General features: G+C 42.0%; 2 protein-coding genes across 20 annotated transcripts in view; one reads left to right on the top strand and one right to left on the bottom strand.

Annotated features, from left to right (window-relative positions):
• Ints9 (integrator complex subunit 9) overlaps positions 1-19,833 on the bottom strand; it is a 92,998-nt gene extending 73,165 nt beyond the window's left edge. The window contains exon 1 of one of the 2 annotated variants that reach the window (XM_021654400.2): positions 19,575-19,833. In XM_021654400.2, coding sequence (XP_021510075.2) covers positions 19,575-19,583 — 9 coding nt within the window. In that variant the 5' untranslated portion in view covers positions 19,584-19,833. The remainder of the gene's footprint in view (positions 1-19,574) is intronic. The other variant, XM_060391331.1, reaches the window with a different exon arrangement.
• A 227-nt stretch (positions 19,834-20,060) lies between these two features.
• Hmbox1 (homeobox containing 1) overlaps positions 20,061-22,675 on the top strand; it is a 131,050-nt gene continuing 128,435 nt past the window's right edge. For 9 of the 18 annotated variants that reach the window (XM_060391326.1, XM_060391325.1, XM_021654347.2 and 6 more), the window contains exon 1: positions 20,063-20,366. The gene's annotated coding sequence lies outside the window, so the exon portion shown is untranslated. Of the gene's footprint in view, positions 20,367-22,675 lie in introns of all 18 variants that reach the window. The other 9 variants (XM_021654357.2, XM_060391321.1, XM_060391319.1 and 6 more) reach the window with 2 other exon arrangements.

Below are 22,675 nucleotides of genomic sequence, written 5' to 3'. Positions count from 1 at the left end.
CTCCTGCTCTCTCCCCTTTCTCTGTTGGAGGACCCCTCCATTCCCCCGATCATGTCTCCCTCTCTCCTTCTCTCTCTCTGTCTCTTTTCATCTCCATCCAATAAACCTCTTTCATATGAAATCTGTGCACATCATCATTTCATTGGTCCTAAAACAACCAGGTAGCTTTACCTCTTAATCCCCAAGATAATCTTACAGAAACCTTCCAGAGTGGCAGGAAATTCTAACAAATGCATAAAAAGAAACAATACTTATAAATTTGGTAGCTGTGATCATATGGCAAGGTGGACTTCAGCTACCTGGCTTTTAAAAAGAGTGCCATTTGCAAAATGAATGAGACAAAAAGTATCCCACGGTCTCTTTTCTTGGCTTGGTGTGTGGTCCTTCTGATTTAGTGTTTGTTAGGTATCAGACTACCTGAAAATAATTTACATTTTGCTCCTTTAATCCTCCTCAAAATGTTCTGAGTAGGAAATATTTTCCTATTACATAGATGAAGCCATGAAGCACAGGAATGAAGTGTGCATGTGGTCCCAAAGCAGTAAGAAGCTGGGCAGAACTTGGATCTAGGGCAGTGAGCTCCAGCGTAAGCATGCTTAGCATCAGTATCTTGCTAGACTTGGAGAAAAGAGTCACCAAGAGACCTAATTCTTTTTAAACAGTGGTGTGCTCTAAAAAGGCCTTACTCTGAGTTGTAAAGATGTTGGGTTGGGAAGTTAGGAAGAAGAGAATCAGCAGGAGGGGGAGGGGGCAAAACAGGGAAAGGGGTGAACATGATTGAAATAACATTGTTCACATGTATGAAAATGTCACGAAATTCATCATGTATAGTTAATACATGTTAACAGAGAGAGAGAGAAGGAAATATCAAAGTCTTTGCTTGGTGTGGCGGCAACTGTAATCTAAGCACTAGAGAGACTGAAATGAGAGGATTCCAAGTTCAAAGGCTTGGACTACAATGGTGTTTTAGGTCACTCTAAGCTTCACCAAGACCCTGACCCAATTCACCACCCACCTCAAACAACTTTCTATGTACAAACAACATAAGGCGAATAAATATTTGAATAGGCACTCACTGAAGATGACTCTGGTCAGTAAGAGAGAGACTCTGTCTCTCTCTTGCCCTATATTTGAAGGGGTAAAAATTAAAAGACCAACCACTGGCCCGAATGCAAGGCAACGAGTGGAAATCTACACACCTCCATAGTATTGCTGACTCATCCTCATCGCATGTTAGATAGCTCACTGCTTTCACTGGATGGATGGACCAGAATCAACTTATGTATTCACAGAGTAATGGATACTTGGCTTGTACCTAAGTGCAGTGTGGTACAGTCTTCACATTTTGTATGATTATGAATAACACTTCTATACATGACTACATACAGGTTTCTGAAGGACCATACATCCTCAACGATTGTTTCTACATAGTAAAGACATGCTTAGATCTTTATTTTCCGAAGTGAAATATTATTTTTGGCTTAAAAAGAAAACTAGGAAGTTTTTATTGCTGGGCTGTGTATCTAGTACTGCATGTGACCCAGGCATAGGGAGTACTTACTCTGTCTCTAGGGTGGTATTGTCCTGAGTAGAAGCCAAAAATCTTCAGGCTTCAAATTTCTCAGTGGACAAATGAGATTTAACTAAATTCTTTCTCAGCTTTCTTTTAACACAAAGATGCTCTTTATTATTCTATTGATAATACTTACACAATGAACGTGCTGGGAAGAATTCTGTTACTTAAGCTTTAGTGATTTTTTTTTTAAAGAGCAACTTAGTTCTGCAGGTGCTTATTAGCTTTTTCCACTCCAACCAAGAATCAGTCACTGCCCTCGGTGACAGCACGTCACTTGGAGACGATCTATGTCCAAGCAAGGATGCACAGGATTCTTGCTGCAGCAGGCGAAGGGGGAACCTCTGCCTTATGCCAGCCTAGTTACTCTGAGCCAATGGGCCAAACGCACTAAGTCGGTAACTATCACTGCCTCTACTAAGAGTGTTTTGGGCCAGGTCCTCTAGTAGCCACAAACTTTTTTGAATACACTGCAATTTTATTTGTTAATCTTTTACTCTCTTTTTAGCTTGTTTCTATCTTGCAGGAGAGCTGTTAAATGTGCCAATCATGTTCACAGTCAAACTAACCTCACAGCTGGTTAAGATGAAAGGGCTAATTTTCCGCTTGTGCAGAAAGTCTGAAGCATGTATGTAAAAAATCTGTACATACACAGTAAGTGTACATACACACACATACACACCTAGGCTTGAGGGTGACTAGGCACCACGCACAGCTGAGTGAGTGACACCCAAGGCTCTCATGTTTTTGGACTCCAGCCATGAGCCTTGCACTTCAGTGAAAACAAATCATGATGCACAGGGAAGTTTTGTAAAGCAACGTCCCAGCCAACAGATGCTCAGAAGGGGGTGAAAAAGCTCACAGCAAAAAATTATGGCTGAGGGAAGTAAGACAGATCAGGGTTGGCTGGGACTGTAGGCTGCCTGGCACCAGCAAGTGATAAATGTGAAGAGGAGTAGATGAAAAAAGTTCACAGACCTATTTATGTGACTGTTTATGCAAAGGAAGAAAATTACCCCATTTCGCCCTAATGTCTAATTCTTAAATATTCCCCATCCTACACACCCATTTAGTTTTCTTTTTCCTCTTCCATTTGTCTCACTGAGATAACCTAAGAGAGAATGTTTCAATATGCTATCTTAATTTGTGGAGAAGAAAGGATTAAATGTGGTCAAGGCTAAAGCTTTCTAAACTTAAGATAAAACACACTAAATGTTGGCTGCTCAAAGCACTGTCTCTCTCTGGAGAGGTTGAAGACTCTTCCTGTTTGCTTTTTCTATGTGCGCACCGTGGTTTCTAAACAATGAAGGCATAGTTTCCAGCTTCAAAGGATGCAGTCTGTGAGGATACAACAGTAAGTGTACTTGCTTTGGACACTGGGCGTCAAGCTTCTAGCAATTTTACCAGCTACAATTTTTGTGACACAGACATGATCTCTGAGCAAATTCTTGCTACTTCAGCATAAAACAAAACAAGACAAAAACAACAAAATACTTCAAGCTGGCATCACAGCATCATTCCACCAGGCACTCCTCACTTCTGTACTCTTGACTATTTCTTTTAAGCAGCAGCCAGTTTTTGTTGTTGGTTTGTTTGTAAAGGAGAAGAAGGGCAGGTGTGGGACTTTGTGCCTATAATTCATGACCTCAGGAAGCTGAAGCAGGACAGCTATGAATAAGGCCAGTCTAGGCTACATAGTAAGACCTTCCTCGAATAAGCAAATGAAGAATGGGGAAGACAGCTTACCGTCTTATTGGAGAAGTCATACCTGCTAGTAACTCTGATGACTTGAGTTAGGTTGCAGAACTCATGTGCTAGGAAGTGCTGAGTGTTCAGTGTTAGAGTGAATGCTCAACGCTTCACTGTGAATTACTCACAGTGAACTATATAGATACTCAAAATGGAAAACTTTCCATAGTGACACCTGTCACCTTGTGATAGTTAATCTTGATCACCAACTTCAAGGGCTTCAGAATCACGTAGAAGACAAACTGCTGGTGTGTCTGTAAGGGTGCTTCCAGAAAGATTTACCTGTGTGGGCACCATTATTTCACTGCTATTGTTCTGAATAAAAAGGAGCGAGTAAGGAGCACTCACCACTGTTTGCCGGCAGTGGACACAATGTGACCAGTTGCCTCCCATTTCTGGTATCAGGCTAACCCCACTAACCCTCAGCCAAAGTAAACCCTTTCTTTACGTTGCTTCTGTCAGGCTATGTTGTCACAGCTATAAGCAAAGCAACTAGTCAGGCATCGTGACAGGAGCCTTTAATCCTAGCACTCAGGAGGAAGAGGCAGGAGGATCTCTGTGAGTTCAAGGCCAGCACACAGAAAAGTCCAGGATAGCCAGAGAAGCCCCATTAAAAGAAAGAAAAGAAGGGACTGTCTCTGACATGAACTCAGTGGCTGGCTCTTTGATCACCTCCCCCTGAGCAGGGAGCAGCCTTACCAGGCCACAAAGGAAGACAATGCAGCCACTCCTGATGAGACCTCTAACAGACTAGGATCAGAAGGAAGGAAAAGAAGACCTCCCCTACCAGTAGACTTGGGGAGGGGCATGTGTGGAGAAGGAGGAAGAGATGGATTGGAAGGGGAGGAGGGAGGGAACTACAGGTGGGATACAAGGTAAATAAAGTGTAATTAATAAAAAAAAATTTTTTTAAAAGTAAAGAAAGAAATAATTGGAAAAAAAGGCACTGAACTTGAAAATGGGAAAAATTGCTTAGATATTGTCAAACCTCTCTTGAACTCTAAAGATCTCCTATGTTTCACATGCCAACTGTGTGTATGAAGTGTGGTCCTATGTGGAATAGAAGACACCAGGACCAGCTTATGAAAATTAAAAGTGTATTTAGTTATAAAAAAAAAAAAGAAAGAAAGAAAAGTAACTACAGATCTGTTTTTTTTTTTTTTTACACTAGACTTCCAAATCTAAGGTGTGATCATGGCTATCTGGAATAGACTGTATTTGCTGGTCTCATTTTGCAATGAGACATAGCCATGAAAGCAAATCTCAGCCAAGGTAAATCAAAGTGGTACAGGTACTTTGAGAATTCATCCAAGGGAGAGGGCATGCCTTTCTTTGGCCCACCTCCACCCAATAGCTTTCTTGTTGGATAGGATAGGAATGTAATGGCCTGAGCAGGCAGTCATAGTAGACCACAAAAATGAAGTCATGTGTTGCATGCAATAAGCTAGCAGAAACCTGGACCTGCTACACCAATCCTGAACTATTCTTCTCTGCACTTGGTTTACACATCTGCAAACATCTGTCCTGTTTAAGCCACCAGTAAGACTTTCTACCACTCAGGCTTGATCTGTTAACTGAGTCATACTTTGGATGATTTACACAGAAGCTATAAGCCCACTTGTGCTCCAGTATATCAAAGTGTTAGTCACTGATTATAGATTTTATTTCTTTATATTTCTCAATTATATCCTGAAAAAAAACTTACATGCAGTAGTGCTTATTGATTTTATAATAGGGTTATTTTTATTTCCAGAAAAGCCCTTAAAAATTTACATGCTAGGGGTAGAGAGATGGTTCAGTGGTTAAGAGCACTGGCTGCTCTTGCAGAGCACCTGTATTTACTTCCCAATACCCATCTGGTAGCTCACAGCCATCTGTACCTGGAACCATCAGTTCCACGAGACCCAGTGATCTTTTCTGACCTTCATGAGGACCCGGCATGCATGTGGTACACATATATACATGCAGACAAAACATCCATACACATAAAATAAATAAGTCTAAGAATTTTATGTTAAAACGTTAAGAAATGTTTTCTCTTGACTCTTTCCTCAGAAGAAAAGTTTAGTCCACTGAGTGCCGCTGGCCTTGCTGCCGCTTTGCGCTGGGTCTCAGCAGCTGGTGCGACACAGAAACTCTTTCAGCAGGTTGAATTCTTTTCAGGAACCCAATATGAAGATGGCAACTCGAAAAGCGGCGTGCCAGTCCTCTGCATGGTGTAGGCAGGGGACCTTAGGCTTTGTGTCACTCAAGCCAACAATCCCAGGTTCATACTTGAAAACTCTTATGTCAACATTATGCTAAGTAAAGGAAGGTAGACAAGAACGGGACATATGGTATAGCTCTACCTGAATGAGGTTAAAGAACAGGTACACACAGCACTGATACAAATCAGAATATGAAAGCTGTAGTGGGCATTATTGATTGAGAGAGGGACAAGTGTGACAGAAATGTCTTCCACCTTAGTCTAATGGGCATGCATAGGTGCAAAACAGGTTAAAAGTCATCTCATTGTATGTGTGACTGAAATTCAGGCTAGTTTTACTGCATGAAAATCTTAGCTAAAAACAAACAATGGAGGGTGGTGGAACATGCTTGAAATTGCAGTCCTTGGGTGGCCGAGTTAGGAGCACCATTTCAAAACCAGGCCTGCCCTGATGGTGAGTTCAAGGTCAGTGTGGTATTGCCATTAAAATACCGTGCCACAAAACCGAACCAGGAACCAGCAAGCACGGCTCAGTGATCAAAATATTGTGTCACAAAAGCAAACCAGGAGCCAGCAAGCATGGCTCAGTGATCAAAATACTGAGCCCACAAAACCAAACCAATAGCCAGTAAGTACGGCTCAGTGATCAAAACGCTGTGTCACAAAACCAAACCAGGGGACAGTAAGCATGACCCAGTGAGTAAAGGTACTTGCCCTGCAAGGCTGGCAACCTGAGTTCTATTTCTGAAACCCACAACAGGTGAAAGGAGAACCAATTCCATAAAGTTACCTTCTGACCTTTACATGTATGTCACAGCACATGCATTCTCTAACCCTCCCATGTAGCAATAATAATGATAATAATATTGATGATGATAAACTGAATCAAAACAAAGCAATCTCACAACTCTGAACATAGCATCATACTGTTTAGTGATTCTTCTGTTTATGGTTCTGGTGATACTCGAGCTACTTACTGAATTTGGAGAAACGGGGTCCTCCCTCCCATCCTTGCCTTTCTCGACAAAGAGAAAAGCCAAGGAAGCATTAGTGCTGTTCTCTCCCTTTTAGATCCAGATCTCTTCTTGAAGCCTAGCCACGAGCTAGTCCTACTGCTTCTCAGGACACCTTTGCCTTCTGCTTCTCAGGCCCTCTGTGAAGTGGCCAGCATACCCTCTGTTCTAGGAAGGTAGTTCCGACTTTGGACTTGCTTTGATGCATTTGCTAAGCTCCCAACTCATCATGTTTTGAATATATGGCACTTTTCAAAACACTTTCTGTACCTGCTGCCAAGTCATTCTTTTTCTCTCGTATTCCAAAGTTCTTAACTGTGCACAATGTGGTTCTTAGTCCGTTTCAGATTTCCAATGAGATGAATTTTAAGTATTAACATGCTTAAAATTTGTACTTTTAAGACTTTGTTGAAACTTTCCATGGAAAAGAAAAATCCCTATTCCCCCCAGTTTTTAGACCACTGAGTTTGTGTGAAAGCCCTACAGCTACCACTAAACCTCTCTTGCTAGCCCCTTCCAACAGCTCCTGCGTCCTAAGTTTGCATCGCCTCCTTACAGCAACTGCTGTTCACCAAACCCACAACCTTTCAGATGTTCAGAACATGGAATGGAAATAATATTCCACAATAATGAAGTGTAAGTACTATGCATGCTGCTGCCAGCAGTGAGAACCACTTGGTGGTACTTGCCCATCACTAGGGAAATGGATTCCTTAGGTCTACATCCTTTTCACTTTTAACTGTTTTCTCCACCTAGGATACGATACAACCCTCCTCTTCAGACATTTGCCAGTCAATGTATCTTTGTGTGGGTGGTGCCGAGGATGGAACCCCATGGCCTAGTACAGGATTACAATCCTCTGTCCTAGGCGCTTTGTAAAGGCCAGCTCAGACTTTACTTCTAAAGAAGCTGTGATTCTCTAGATGGAACTCAGCCTTTCCAGCCTTCCTACACAGGCTGCTGCTGCCCTTTTCACAGTCTATACCCAGAAGTCCACCAATCACATGCTAGAATTCACTGTCTGCAGGCTGAGAGGCATGCCCCACACCCTGACAGTGCCACAGGACAGGCTCAATATTCACTTAGTAACACTCACTGGACTGTCCCAGACAACCAGACAATGGGTTTTTGCTACTGCCTCTTACTGGTGGTTATAGATCATCGTCTGCAACAATTTCTTCTTCCTACTGGAACTATGCAGCTTGAATCAAATATCCTTTAAAATCAATAAACTGCCAGGTGGACCTGGCTCTGAGCCTCCTTTTGTTCCCATAACATTTTTTCTTTTGGCATGTAAGTAGAAATTATGTTTATTTTAACAGACTATCTGTTTATAATTTTTTGCCTTGATAGGGCCTGTCTCTGGAGACAGAGCTATTTCTGGTTGCTGTTTTTGAGGAAACTGCCTTTTTTTTTTTTTTTTTTGAGGTCACAGAAATCTTATTATTTCTGTGAGTCTGCTAAGAGTCATCTAGGATTTCAAGTTGTAAAATTCATTGTTTACTAAAACTCTGGAAATAGCTTACAAGATATAATTAACTGCCTACAGCAAACAATCAAACACAAATAGATATTTCCTGTAAAAAATAACATATTGTTGGGCTGTGTGAAAAAAATTAATTTCAGTAATGACTAGAAAATTCTGGAACAAGAGAGCAGCTAGGTAAAAGACATAAATTATTCAAGAAATTCAACCCCAAGTCAGCATCAAGGTGATGTGTTGACAAGGTACGACCACTCATACCAGAAACAGAAAGGAAATCCCTACTACCATCATCAGTCCAACCCAAACCCCTGCACATACGCATAAACACAACTACATAGGAATAAAGTCTGAACAAAAGTAATCTACAAAGATACACACCTAGAAATTTGATAAATTTGATAAAACCCAACAGGATAAATGAAATAGTGAAATAAATGTAACAAGGGAGGTATTTGTCTTACATATGTAGGAAAAAATTCTAATTTGGTAACAATAAAAACAGAATATTTAGGGATGGGAAAACACTTGCTGTGCAAGCAAGAGGACCTGAATTCAGATTCTCAGCCCCTGTGCAAAAATCTGGTGAGGAGCAGAGACAAAGAATTGCTGGGCCTTGCTGGCTGCCAGCCTCGCTCTAGGTTTACCGAGAGACTCTGTCTCAAAGGAATAGGGTGGAAAATGATAGAGCACATGCACCCCCTATACACACACGTGAGCAAACGTCACAAACACAAACACACACACACACACGCACACAGAGAGAGAGAGAGAGAGAGAGAGAATTCTATGTTTATAAGAAGTGAAGGGTCTATATTTTATAGAACATGTAATATCTGGCATGCTCTGGAGTCCTGGAGTGAGAAGCAAGATGAGGAAGTAAGATACAGACCTATCGCCCAAAGCTCCACAAGTCAAATAGTATAGAGCTTGGGTGTGAGCAGACCTGGAGGGAATGGAAACAAAATGCTTACAAATACATACAGGATGTCCTATCTCACACAAGAGAAGGAAATCAAATTACAGTCATGTTGACACACCATGTTTTCACTTTTCAGCCATGAAAAAAACAAACACTCTGATGCTAACACTGGAGTGGTGTAGAGGAGGAGTGACTGGCCAGAGCCAGTTACAGGCTAAGCGCCATAGTGCTAACTATCCCTTCAGGAAGCCCAAATACAAAGCTTTTGTTAAAAATATTTCTAAAAATACCTGAAAGGCACACTGAAAACATTTCATAGCTTGGAGTGAAAGTATGTAAAAAATGAAGAATCCTTGGATTTTGTTACATGCAGGTTCTTGTTTACGAGGCATGAGTATTCAGTTTTAGAAATTGAGCAGTTTTAGATTTATTTTTAAAATAGGGTCTCATGTAGCCCAAATTCATGGGCCTCAAACTCACTATGTAGCACAGGACGAACTTCTGAGCCTCCTGCCCTGCCTCTTTGGTGCCAGAATCAAAAGTGTGTGCCACCATGCCCCATATTCTAGAAACTGATAGGAAAAGACCTGTACATTTCTAACTCACGACAGAACAACATGTCACATGAAATGTCAATATTAACACCATTGATCCAAAAAATAAAAGGGGGGCATTAATTATATCTATGTATATAAGCCCACAGACTATCTCCAATGACACACAAGAGACCAAACAATGATGTTGCTCTGGGGAACAGGATAAAGAGTAGGAGGGGCTATGTATGTGTGTATACACATATATAAAAACATTCGTATGAATATATGTATTTAAAGATTTATTTACTTTCATGTTATATACATGAATGTTTTGCCTGCATTAGTGATTGTACACCTGTGTGCATTCCTGGCACCCACAGAGGCTAGAAGAAGGTCTTGGATCTGGAGTTACAGTCTGTTGGAAACTGAACTCAGGTCCTCGGCAAGGGAACCAACTATTCTTAAGCACTAAGCCATTTCTTCAGCCTCAAGGGAATTAGACTGTTTTTTGAGTTTTGTGTAGCCCAGGCTGGACAAAAGATGACTGCGTAGCTCAGGATGACCCTGAATTCGTAAGCCTCCAGAATTCTGGGATTACTTTGTGCTACCATAACAATCACTTTTTGTTACTGTTTCTCCTTTTTACACATTCAATTTGTTTTCAAGAATCAGACTAAACAAAACAAAACAGAAATGTGCACAACAGGAAGCCTCAGCATAATCATTAAGAAAATGCAAATCAAAAGTACTAGACATAGGATGGCTATCACTAAAACAACAGCTCAAATATTAACAAGAAGTGAAGTAATCAGAAGCCTTGCACATTACTGATGAGATTATAAAATGATGTGGACACAGCAACTATTGAACATACTGTGGGGGCTCCTCAGTAAGTTAAACTCAGAATTCTGGGTGATTAAATAGTTTTGTTTCTGAGCACATACTGAAAACAAAAACTACACAAGAGTGAACTGAAAACAAGGCCTTGACCAATATTTGTACTCAAAGTATCTGAAGTAGACAAAAAGTCCGATCAGACAGAATGGTGTCTACACCACAGAACATTACTCAGACTTTAAGGGAATTCTGACATGTGTGACAACATGGATGAAGCTTGTAAACACTGCCAAGTGAAACAAGCCAGACAGAAAGTGCACAATGGATGACTACTAATGAGGTACCTAGAGCAGCCAGATTCACAGGGACAGAAAGACAACAGCTGACAACCAGAGGCTGAGGGGAGTGGAAAATGGGTAATATTTAATGTGCGTACTCTAAGAACGTTCTAGAAATGTATGGCCATGGGTGTATAACAATGTGATTGTACTCAATGCCACTGAACTGCTTGCCTGAAAGCGGTTAAATGGTGCATATAACATTGTGTTGTGTTTTGCTGTATCTTAGCCAAGAGCGCACAAAGATGTACAACAAGTGTAGTTGGACAGGTCAATTACAATCTTCCCACAGCTGGGCATGGTGGTGAAAACAGTCACACGTAAAGGACCACACAGTACATAAACCAATTCATACGAAAAGACTGGAAAAAGTAAGTCTCCAGTCACAGCGTATATTAGATGCTGCATGGGCCCAGTAAGTTGACTGATCTTTTGGAGAAATAAATTGTGATGATAGGTAAATAACCCTGTAAATCCACTAAAAACCAATATATTTGACTCTTTAAATGCATGTGTTTCATGACACATAATACCTCAATAAAGCTGTTTAAAATATGAAAAACAGGTAAGTGCTATAAAATCCTTTGTTAAAACTACCACTTTATATCCTTATTTCCACATACTGGAAAAAAAATGTGGGCAGGAAGCCTTAACTAGAAGGCCTAATGATGCCACCTCAGTTCCTCTCCTGGTGCTGGGTACATGCCCTACAAAAGCAACTTAAGGGAGAGCAACTTATTTTCACCACTGCTCAAGGTACAAACCATTATGGCAGGGAATTTATGGCAACAGGAGCTTAAAGTAGCTCTCCTATTGCAGGACAATCTGGAATAGAGAGGGACAAATGCATGCTAACTAGTGCTCAGTTGGCTTTGTCCTTTTTGTATAGTCCATGATCCATGTCTACCCCTCAGTAAACAAGTCTTCCCTTCTTGATCAATACAATACAATGCAATGCAATGCAATACAATACAATACAATACAATACAATACAATACAATACCTAATAGTCATGCCCAGAGGCTCATCTTGAGGAACCAGTTTGCCTCCATCTTAGGCTTAAAAGCCATCTTATAGTAAAGACAAACTAGGTTTATTCATGTTTACTGCCTGTTCCAGGAATGGCAATCATGTCTTTGTTTCAAAGACATGCAACCCTAACTTTGTTTAAAGAGGGCTGTTCTGGCTACCTTGTTATGACTACCTGTTTTGTTTTAAGAGGTCACTATGACTAACCTGTTATGTTTATGTTCTGCTCTTGTAACCCCACCTATTTTGCCTACCAAAGCTCCCATTTGGAAACTCCTTACCCGACACTATAAAGACCTTGTCTTAGCTGGGCATGGTGGTGCACGCCTGTGATCCCAGCACTCAGGAAGGTAGAGGCAGGCGGACCCCTGTGAGTTTGAGGCTGGCCTAAGAGTCCAGGACAGCCAGTGCTACAGAGAGAAACCCTGTCTCATTTCCAAACCAAAACCTCAAAATAAGTAAGCAACAACAACAGCAAATAAAACCTTGTCCTCCTCACATCTAATGCTGACCTCTCAACTCCCTAGACGGAGGTAGCCTGTGTACAAGAATAAAAAAGCTTGCTTTAATTAATTGCTTGATTTAATTAATTTGGCCATGATTTGGGTTGGTGGTTGTTTTCCCATCTTTGGGGTTAACAATCTTCCCGGTGAATCTAGATTCTATCAAGCTGACAACAGACACTAATTATCACATACGCTTTCTTCTATTTTAATAAAAAAGGGACATATAAATTGTACTTAGAAAAAGATAGTATCTACTTCAGTCAAAAGTCTGAAATTTTGATGTCAGACATTGTTATAAACGTTCTCCTTTTATAAACATGAATTATTAAAAATTAGCTACCTTAAGAGCAAAAGGGGACACAATTGGTACTGAAGGGATGCCTTTGTGAACACCATCTGCCCAACTCTCCATCTTTGTGGAAGCTAAAGATCACTTAGTTCAGTTTTCAATAAACTTGAACATTTCAGATCTTTAAGCCCATATTGGACACATAACTAACATGGAATAATTTAAACTTGCTTTTCTCACAATAAGGTCTTCATCTTGGTCAAAGATTATCCTGGGGTTCTCAAGTTGATTCTTCTCTTAAATGTTTTCCCTAGCGCCTGGAGAAAGGCTTAGTAGTTACAAGCACTTGTTCTTGCAGAGGACTAGGGTTCTAATCCCCAGACACAACTGTCTGTTACTCCAGTTCCAGCAGATTAGATGCCCTCTTCTGACCTCATTGGGCGCTACAAATGCACTTGGTACAGGGATATACATGTTGAAAAACACTCATACATATAGAATAAAAGTTAAAAATCAATTAAAAGCTGTCTTTAGTTTCTTATCCTTTCTGTCTCTCTCCTACTTTCTCTCAGAACCCCTGGCTTCTGCCCTCTCTGTAGTCCCAACTAGTATGTCAGCTCATGGCTTCTGGCTGGCCCTTTTCTAGAAGCTTGGAAGATCTCTGCTGCTCACAGCCCTTGCCAACCTGCTTGATCCCATAATTCTGTTCACCTTAACACCTAATGTTCGCACATTGGCATTTTCAAAGTAACAGTAGAGATCTTTTGAAAATATCCTTTGAAGATTGCTTATGGCACCACAGTATTTAATGACTTGTTTGTTTGGTTTAATGAGGGAGGGAGGCAGAATCTTACTACGTATCCCTAGCTGCCTGGAACTCACTATGTAGATCAGGATGGCCTTGAATTTGCATCATTCCTCTTGCCTCTGCTTTGAAAGTGCTGGGATTACAGGTGTGAGTCCTCGTGTCCAGATATACCACGGTTTTAACTGATGAAAGTGCCCCTTTCTGGGAGGTCTTTCCATATCTACAATTATTACTATAGGTATGTTCTGCTAAATATGAAAAAAGTCTGGATAAGGGGAAGGATAGAGGAAAGAAGATAGTTCTATTACTAAGAAAAAGGCAACGACTTTCTTACATACTACAGAATAATGAAAAGCTAAGGGCAACTAGACATTAGTAAAATTTTAAGAAGGCATATTACTGGCCACAAGTAAAACTAAAATCTTTACTATTTTATTACAAGAATGCTTGAGCTAGTGATCAACAACATATCTAAATCATGGCACTCACTATAATACTGTCTGAATCCTATAGCAAACCCAGCAAGCTATATATTCACAAAGGTAGGAAATGCATCTATTTTGTTCTGTGCAGTATACCAGAACCTTGAGCAATGCCTAGAACAAAGGAGGTGTTCAAGGAGATTTGTTAGGTAACTAAATGAGTGAAGACGGAGATGTGAGGGATGGTTTATTCCTGGATCTTTGTGGATATATAGCAAGCTAGGAACAAATTTCCCAACTGAGTCTGGAGGCCAGACTGTACCCTACCTGCTGTGAGCTGTCAAAAACACACTGCTGACTATCACAAAAAATGGTAAAGGACTATGGATAGTCAGGGAAAGCCACTCGGGCACAAGTGTCAATGTTATCATCACCTCTGCTGGAGCAGCACTGGCTTAACGGAGGAGCCACAGTAACAGATGGCCCGCCCAATCCCCTTCAACTATTGCTTCCTGGAAAAGTCTGCTTTCTATATAGTTTTTGCCTTGTTAACTATAAAAGATCTGCTCTCAGAGAAGCAGTTTAGGATTCTGAGATGCAAAATGTCTACTTTTATCACAGGGCACTACTGTTCAAGGTCTTTTTCAGAGCTTGAGGAAATTAACAAAGACATCTACCTTACTGGGCCTGTGATAAAAGTTCTACCTTTCAAAAGGCTTGACATGACATTACAGAGGGACACGGGAGGGCGCACTAATCAACCGGAGAGGAGAGACAGAACTGCCTGCTACCAGGCTGACACTTTAACAGTCCAGACTTCACTACACGCAGAAAATTCTGATGAGATTTTGAAGGACTATCATTCACAGAAAAAAGATGTTCTGTTCTGGATTCAAAATCAAGGAAGCCAAAAGAATTTGTCACCCTGTCGAGGAGAAGCCAGCATTTTTGTATACAAGGAGGACCAACCACACCCTAATCCCTAAGGACTTGTTAGATGACCTTGGGGCAGGATCTGCTGTTTTAAACAAAGACCATCTATATAATCTACAACTGCACTTTGGAGTTCTGTTAGTCTTCCATTGAGTGGGTACATAAATCTACTTCTCTGTCCATCTGCTTTCCCAGGAGCAATGAATGGTGACTTAAGTTCGAATAGGTAACAATAAAACCGTTTTGCACAACAAGCAGCCTAGACCTTAGATGCAGTTCGTGGCCTTTCCAAGTTTTAAATCTATAATACAATATTGTGCAATTCCCCTCCTGGAGTCCAGTAAGTACAGTATAACGGAGGTCAAAATGACTTCCTTGCTGGCCTTCAAAAGGAGAGTGACAGCAGCTGTCAAGAGTCACAGGTGCAGAGGCAAGGTGCCTCATTCACAGGAGTCCCATTAATCCCAAAGTACCATGCAGGTTTGTAATTCCATGCATAGCTCTTTGGGGTCTTTTTAATGCAATAGTTAAAATGGAATTCTTGAAACTTTGAATGTTAAGGGCATATTGTGGTTGCATAATAAATACGTGTGGACTGGATAAGTGTGAAGATTTCTGTCAGTCACTGGAACTAGCTCAAAAGGCTCCTGCGTCCTGAACTCCATACTAGTTTGTTAGGTGACGTAAGTAGTATGCAAAAGCAAGGAGCGTTTATTCTTCAAAAATTTATCAAAACGTTGGGGTCACAATTTCACATGCATGCCCAAGATGTGAATGTAGGCTCAATTTAAAGACAGGGGTTTCCCTGGTCTGCTTAGATAATCTTTTCATTAATTGGTTGGTGCTGATCTAGGGTTTGGGGGTGTGGGGAGGGCAGACTTCATGGCGTGTCCAGGTAACAAGGTGTGCCCAGGTAACAAAGAGTGCTAACAAACATTGCGCAGGTAACAATATCATTTGGACTAGCTACACAAAGCATTTCTAAGTAACCTTAAATTGGATTGGTCAAGTGCTTGGGGACTTTTCAAGGCAGTTACTAGATTATTGTTTCTGATTTTCAGGGAGGTTATTGAGTTATTGTATCTTGTTTCCATGAACTGTATTTTTGTTTTCTGAGAAACAGAAACTCAGGCCTATTCAGTCTGAAGCCAATTTTGAAGCCTGTCATGGAGTCAGACTGGCTTACTGAAAATTATTCCCCTCAGTTCATTCTCATCTTCACTTACTTAAATGACTTGACTCCTGACCATTGTGTTTCAGACTCACTTGCTGTCAGTCTGCTCAGTGCATTTCAGGCTAAGGTCTTTGGTGACTTGTCTCAGCATTGGCTGACCTGACCACTAGGGTGAACCTGATCAGGCTCAACTATGCTCTAAAATGTGCCAACTGAGAAGATATATTTCCAATTTTCTTATCTCTCCTAAAATGATTATAATTGGAAATACCAATGAATTAATTTTGTTAAACAAAGCTGCCTGAATAATGATAATATTATAAATATAGGTAGTCATTAAATCCTTTGAGTTAGGAACTCTTCAAACATTATAATGGCAGTCAATGTCTTGGGTGCATGTGTGAAAAGCCATCAAGAAAGTGAAGTGCAAGGAACAGGAGAGATGGCTCAGTGGTTAGGAGCACTGCTGCTCTTCCAGAGGACCTGACCTGGGTTTGCCTCCCAGCACCCACATGACTGCTCACAGCTGCCTGTAACCCTGGTTCCTGGCGATTCAATGCCCTCTTCGGACCTGCCCAGGCACCAGTCATACACATGGTGCAGAGACATGGATAGTGGCAAAACACCCATGCACACAAAATAATAAAATACATTTTAGAAAAGGAAGTGAGGTTCAAGGGGCTGGAGAGCAGTCGGTTAAGAGTACCTGCTGCTTTTGAGAAGGATTGGGGTTTGGTTTCCAGGACCCACATGTGTGGCTTATCATTCTAGTTCCAGAGGCTCCAATATCCTCTGTGGGCTCCTGGATACACATGCTGCACACAAGGACAAACAGGCACCCATTTGTGTACCTAAATGCAGATAATACTTAGAAAAAGAAAGTGAAGTGCCAAGCTAGAAATCTTTTTTTTTTGTTTTGTTTTATTACAAGTTAGAAATATTAAATCCTATCAAAGCAGCTGTTTGAACAGGTGAAAAGCAAACATAAAATCCCACTAAAGTGAAGAGTCAGCTGCCACCTGTGGTCCCCGCACCAGGAGGCTGAGAGCCGGAGGACTGCAGCATGTCTGAGGTCAGCTGAGCCAGGTGGTGAGTTCCAGGCCAGCATGGGCTGTGGAGCTCCCATTTCAAAATAAAAACAAAACCAAAAGAACACTAGCTTCACTCAGCTGGTATGATATGGGGCTTGGTAGATTACAAAGGAGGTTTTTAAAACCTTAATTGTTTTACCAGTAAGTTTTTAAGATGGTGTTGGCCTAGAACTTGAGATCACTCTGTCTCCACCTTTGCAACGACAGGATCACATATATGTGCTACTATGCTCAACACCAATAACTATTTCAAGTTTGTAACCAAAACAAACTCCAATTTAAGTTTAACATACCTCAGTCTGTACTCCTCTAAGAGTTGGTCTAGCACTGTGCTGCTGCTGTGCAGGTGCTCCTGGCCCTGCCCCTACTGAGAAGCAGATTTCCTGCTTTGTTACTTTTAGTCTGTTTAAGCTGGAGTCTCTTCCTCCACTTCCCCAGAGTATGTTCCTCTACTTCTACACAGTGTGTTCCAAGCCAGAGCTGCATAGTGAGACCCTGTCTCGAAACAAAGCAAGACTAAAGACACAATAAAACAAAACTGAAACCAAACAACCAAACCAAAACAAAAACAACACCACCACGACCAAAAGGAAGACATGTGTTTAATTGGCTTACACTTTCTAAGCACAGTCAGTCATGAAAGGGAATCAAGGCAGAAATGAAAACAGGAACTTGGAGGCAGGAACTGAAACAGAGGCTGCGGAGGAACACTATTTACTACTTGTTCCCCACTTGCTGAGCTGGCTGTCTAATCAGCTTCAGAAACATCTGCACAGGGACAGTACCACCAACTGTGGGCTGGGCCCATCCACATCAATCAAGAAAATGCCCTACAGATTTAATAGTGCTGTTTTCTCAATTGAAGATCCTCTTCCCAGATAACTTTAGCTTTGTGGAGAGTTGATAAAACAAACAAACAAACAAACAAACAAACAAACAACAAAAACTAACCAGAACAGAAGGTCTTATTGAATTCCAAGTGCCAGTGAAACAAACAGCTATAAAAACATATTAGTAAGAAGTCAGGAAAACAGAGCTATTCAAGGAATGTTCATTAAAGGAAAAGAACCAATGAGATGCGGCTATTCCTCATATGCTGTATTCAGGAAAAGCACTTTGGAAAGTCTCAACTCAAAGACAAGAATTCATTCAAAAACATGTACATGTTTCACAATAGAACTCATTATGCATTCTAGGCAACCATGCTGCCACTGGCCCAAGTACATCCTTAGCCCCTATAATGATGATGATGATGATGACCGACCAACCAACAACCAACCAACTAAACAAACAAGCGAACAAAAAAACAAACACCACAGCCAACCTCACATTCCTAAAGCAATACAAAGTTAAAACCTAAGGACCTGAGAAAATTTATTCAAACCCTTTAGAAGGCACAGCACACAAGTTAACCTACTGAGAAACTATTTTTGCAACCACTTTGGTACATGGACAGTAATTATTGAAATAATTATGGGAACTACACTTTATGTGAAAGCAAAGAGAGTGTTAATTAGAACACTTCCTTTTCTTGGTGTCAGCTTTTGATTCTGAAAGGAAAAGGCTAATTTTTAATTTGTTCCTTCGCCATTTTAACCTCTGTTTGTAAGCCAAGCAAGAGTTTTATGAATAAAGCAAAAACAAACAAACAAAAAAACATAAACTCTGATACCCTCATAAAGAAGTTGTTCTGAGAGGTAGGCAGATCTCTGTGAGTTTGAGACCAGCCTGGTCTACAAAGAGTGTTCCAGGATAGCCAGGGCTATACAAAGAAACTCTATCTTGAAAAACAAAAAACAAACTGTTCTGGAATAAACGTTTGCCCATCACTTCTTTCTTAAACAGAACCTACCAAACATGCTTCACTCTTTATTGAGGACATTCATCTCCATGTAGTAATTATGAAGGTTCTACAATAAATTGGCATTGAGAATGTGGTGTATAAAACGTTGAGAAGAAGCATTTCACACCTGCTTTCAATTTTCCTTACTATTCAATTACTTATCCCATTAAGCTTGAATAAAATGACTTGTTAGAATGGTGTGTTCTGTAAAATGACGCGAAGCAAATATCTCAGAAGTCCGCCTGTAAGCCACACTTCTCCAGGAGGCAGTTTTATCTAGAGCCATTTATTTCACGCAGGCCCAACGCTGGAATGCTTCAACACTGCTCTAGCTAAAATCCTTCAAGAGCACCCTCTAGCACCGCTTTCTCTTAATTCGAAACGCAGGAGTAACAGGACATTTAATGAGCGACGAACTTCTGATAACTCCTACTTTCTGTTCAGATCGAATCCGGCACTCAGGTGGTCATTAAGTGGAAAGAGGCTGATGACATATAAATATAACTCCCAGGTGGAAGCTGAGAAACATGACCAAACCAAAGTTTTTAAGCCTATTTTTAACTCAAAGGTGAAGAAATGTAACATTCAGCTTCATGTTTGGCCAAAGGGACCTGCCAAACAGTAATGAAGACCTTTTGACAGATGCAGGTTTGTGTGGGATGTGTGCAAGAGGGAATTCAACTCTAAAGCGCAAACCCCAGCTTGCCACAGTCCACCTCACTTTACGGCTGACCTCCCTCCGTGACCAATCATGGAGGGGGCGACAGAGTCCAAAGGGATACAGCATTATCTTTGCCCTCTGACTTAGTAGCGGAAACTCACCAGTTTCATATCGGACTCTTGGTTGTTCAATACCAGTCTCTTCACTTCTCAACGCAAGGAAGGGTCTTCCGGTTCAAGCCCCATAGCCGAGAGCATCGCGGGACTTGGAGTCTTCCCTTCCACGCATTTTCTGGAGCATCACGGGAAATGTATTTTTATTACAGGCATCATGGGACCTGTGGGCGTCTTTCCTTTTCCTCCCTTTTCTCTCTAAACCGCCTCCTTCCGTCCGCTCAAATTCATCTCCGCCGCCAATTCATCCTTCCTTTCCATCCCAGCATGATATCATGTCCCTCATCTGTGCTTGACATTCATGGTATTCTGGGATATGTAGTCCGCACGGCTTCAGCTCCCGGCTTCCCTCCTCCCGGTGGGAAGGCGTATAGTCGCAGTGCCTGCCGGAAGCTGTAGTTCCCTAGGGTCTCAGACCCTCAGCTCTGCGCTTTCCCTCTAGGGAACTCGAAACTACAACTCCCAGGGATGCCCGGCGGCAGCAGGTGGGAGCGGGGCTGTTGCTATCAATATGGCGGTTGTCAGCCAGACAAAGACAGTCAGTCTGATGTGATTGAGACAAGGGAGGTTTTCAGGGGGAGACTGGGAGATAGGAGCCTCCCCTCCCCCATCTGCTCTTCCTGTGCAGGCCTGGAGCCCTCCTCAGCCCCTCCCGCAGGGCGCCCCGCGGTGAAGATCCCCTCCCCCTTCCGCCTTCCTTCCTCCCTCCCTCAGCCTGGCGCTGGGACGCTGGGGAGGGGGCTGAGCCGGGTGCAGAGAACTCCCAGCTGGGTTTCCGAGGTGAGTGGGGTCGTTTGCAAGCCGGACTACCTCAAGTCACTTTCCTCACTTCTCTCATTACTTTCATGGGGTAAAAAAAAAAAAAAATGTTTTGGACGGGCTTTGGGGGGAGAGAAAGTGAGTAGGCGCCACAGATGGGTCTCTGGAGCGGTCAGGTTGAGCGCGGGGGGGACGAAGCGGGGGGACTTCCGAGGGGGCGGCCGTGTGCGGGCTGTGGGGTGGGGCAGTTTGCGAGGGGCGGGCGTGGAGAGGCGTCGACGGCTCCGAAACTTCTCCGGGCTCCACGGCCGGCGGAAGGTTTGAATTCTGGAGGTGGGGTCTTTCTGCTTCGGAGTTTTGAGAAACTGAGGTGGTTTCGAGGTGTGCTGGTTTGCTTGGGGGTTGGGGGGACGCCTCGCCGTGTTTTAAACTGTGACGTGGACTTGGGTCCCGGGCTCGTCTGGAAGGAATGTCTGTAGATGGTAAGTTAGCTAGCTGGAGTCGGAGATGAGCGGCCTGGGCTTGGGTAGCCTGCGTGAGTTCCGGGCAGGACTTTTTTCGGTCTGTGGACCTTGTGCAGGGGTTCTGTGGGCTCAGCAGAGCCGGTCGTGTCTGGCGGCCAGCTCACACTCCGTGCCCTCCTCTGGGTCAGTCTCCACCCCAAACTCCCGGCAGGAGGACTGTACAGATGGTGTGATGGAAAGATGCATCTTCGCCCCCTCGAGTCGGCAGCTCAAGGTGGGAAAGGAAAAGTATCTCTTACTATTTTATCCCGGAACCGTGTTTTGGTTACACTGGAGGGGCTACTTTGAAAGGAGTCCTCCGCCCACCTTCACCCCCGAAACAGTGAGCAGAGGTGTCTTGTCATCTTCGCGCACCGCGCCTGGCCAGTTATTTAAAATTCGGGGAAGTGGGGTTGGGAGTCTCGGTGCTGAACGCCATCCGCATCTGTGTCTGCTAATGAGATCGAATGTCTGCTGGGTGCCCTGAGGTAGACAGGGCGACTTCATTTTCGGAGTTGAAAAAAAACTGTTGGAAATTATTTGAGGGGAAGAGGGTTGTCGGTGCGCTGAAAGGCGCTACGTGTGTGTGTGTGTGTGTGTTTTCTTCTTCTACCCCACCCTGTTCTGTCTCACATTTGCTTGAAAACTGGTATGGAAGAGTGAGGAAGCTTGGGGTGAGGAATGCACTCAATCGTAAAGATACCCGCTACGTAAAGTTGAATGATAAAAGTGATTGCTATTTTTATTTTTGTCTGAAGCTTAAAAAAAAAAAGAAAGAAAGAAAGAAAGAAAAACATCGTGTGTTCTATAGGGTGTAGTCACGCGCTCCTTTTTCTGGGGACCTGCAGATAATAGAAATCTTTGCCTTCTCTTTTGCTATCTTTCCTTCGCTTCCTCCCTCCCCCACCCCCTTCCTTCCTTCCTTGGCACAGAACATTTCTCTTCCCGATGGACATAATACCTCCTGTGCTTTTTTTTTTTTTTTCTTAGTTTGTGCTAATGTGGACTGTGCTGTTTGTGGTTTCACTATAAAATGCACCGTTAAATGAAAAGGACCCCAATTTGTTGTTATTTTGCATTTATGCCACAAGTAATTATCAGGTCAGGTTTGCAGTGCTTTGCATTAAACTTATTAAAATTGCACGGCCAAGTTGCTAGATCTGGTTGAATTATGCTTAGAAGTCAAGTTTGGGAAATTTGATTTTATTTTTCAATTTTCAATTAGGGTTGGGATGAAACATCTCTTGTTTCTCACAGTCTTGAATATTTAATGACATCCAGGAGAATTTCAGATCATACATTTTCTACTCTCTCAGTCCAAAATACAACTTCTTCCATCACTCTCTGATCATTTTGTGGTATCACAGACTTTTAAATAACTAAAGGAATAATCATTTACATTTCAGCTTGAGAATCTGATGTATTTACACGTTTGGTCAAGGATGTATTAGTTCTTGAATGTTTCATCCAGCCGGGGGCTTTTCGATTCCGTAGCATCTGAGAGTCACAGAGGTATACTGGGGTTTTATGTTAAGTTTAGTCTTTGATTTGAAATTTCTGCTCTTGATCATTCCCACAGATAAGAGGATTGTTTTCATGAAGTTGAGCACTCTGTATTTAAATTGACCTGAATAGAATTTTGTATACAGGATGTGCTGTTCCAAACTGAGCCTTTGATTTGTTGAAGACCAGAATTTTCAGAATTACTTGTTTGAAGCTTTATCTTAACCCGAAACAATTTTCAAAAACTGTAAGAAAATTTCATTTAACAATGTGATAGTTGTTTACTTATGTTTTTCTTAAATTTATTCTAGTTATGGAATTTTT

This window comes from Meriones unguiculatus, chromosome 9, assembly GCF_030254825.1.
Source record: "Meriones unguiculatus strain TT.TT164.6M chromosome 9, Bangor_MerUng_6.1, whole genome shotgun sequence".
Taxonomy (NCBI): Eukaryota; Metazoa; Chordata; class Mammalia; order Rodentia; family Muridae; genus Meriones; species Meriones unguiculatus.
This window is presented reverse-complemented; position numbering and strand designations above follow the sequence as displayed.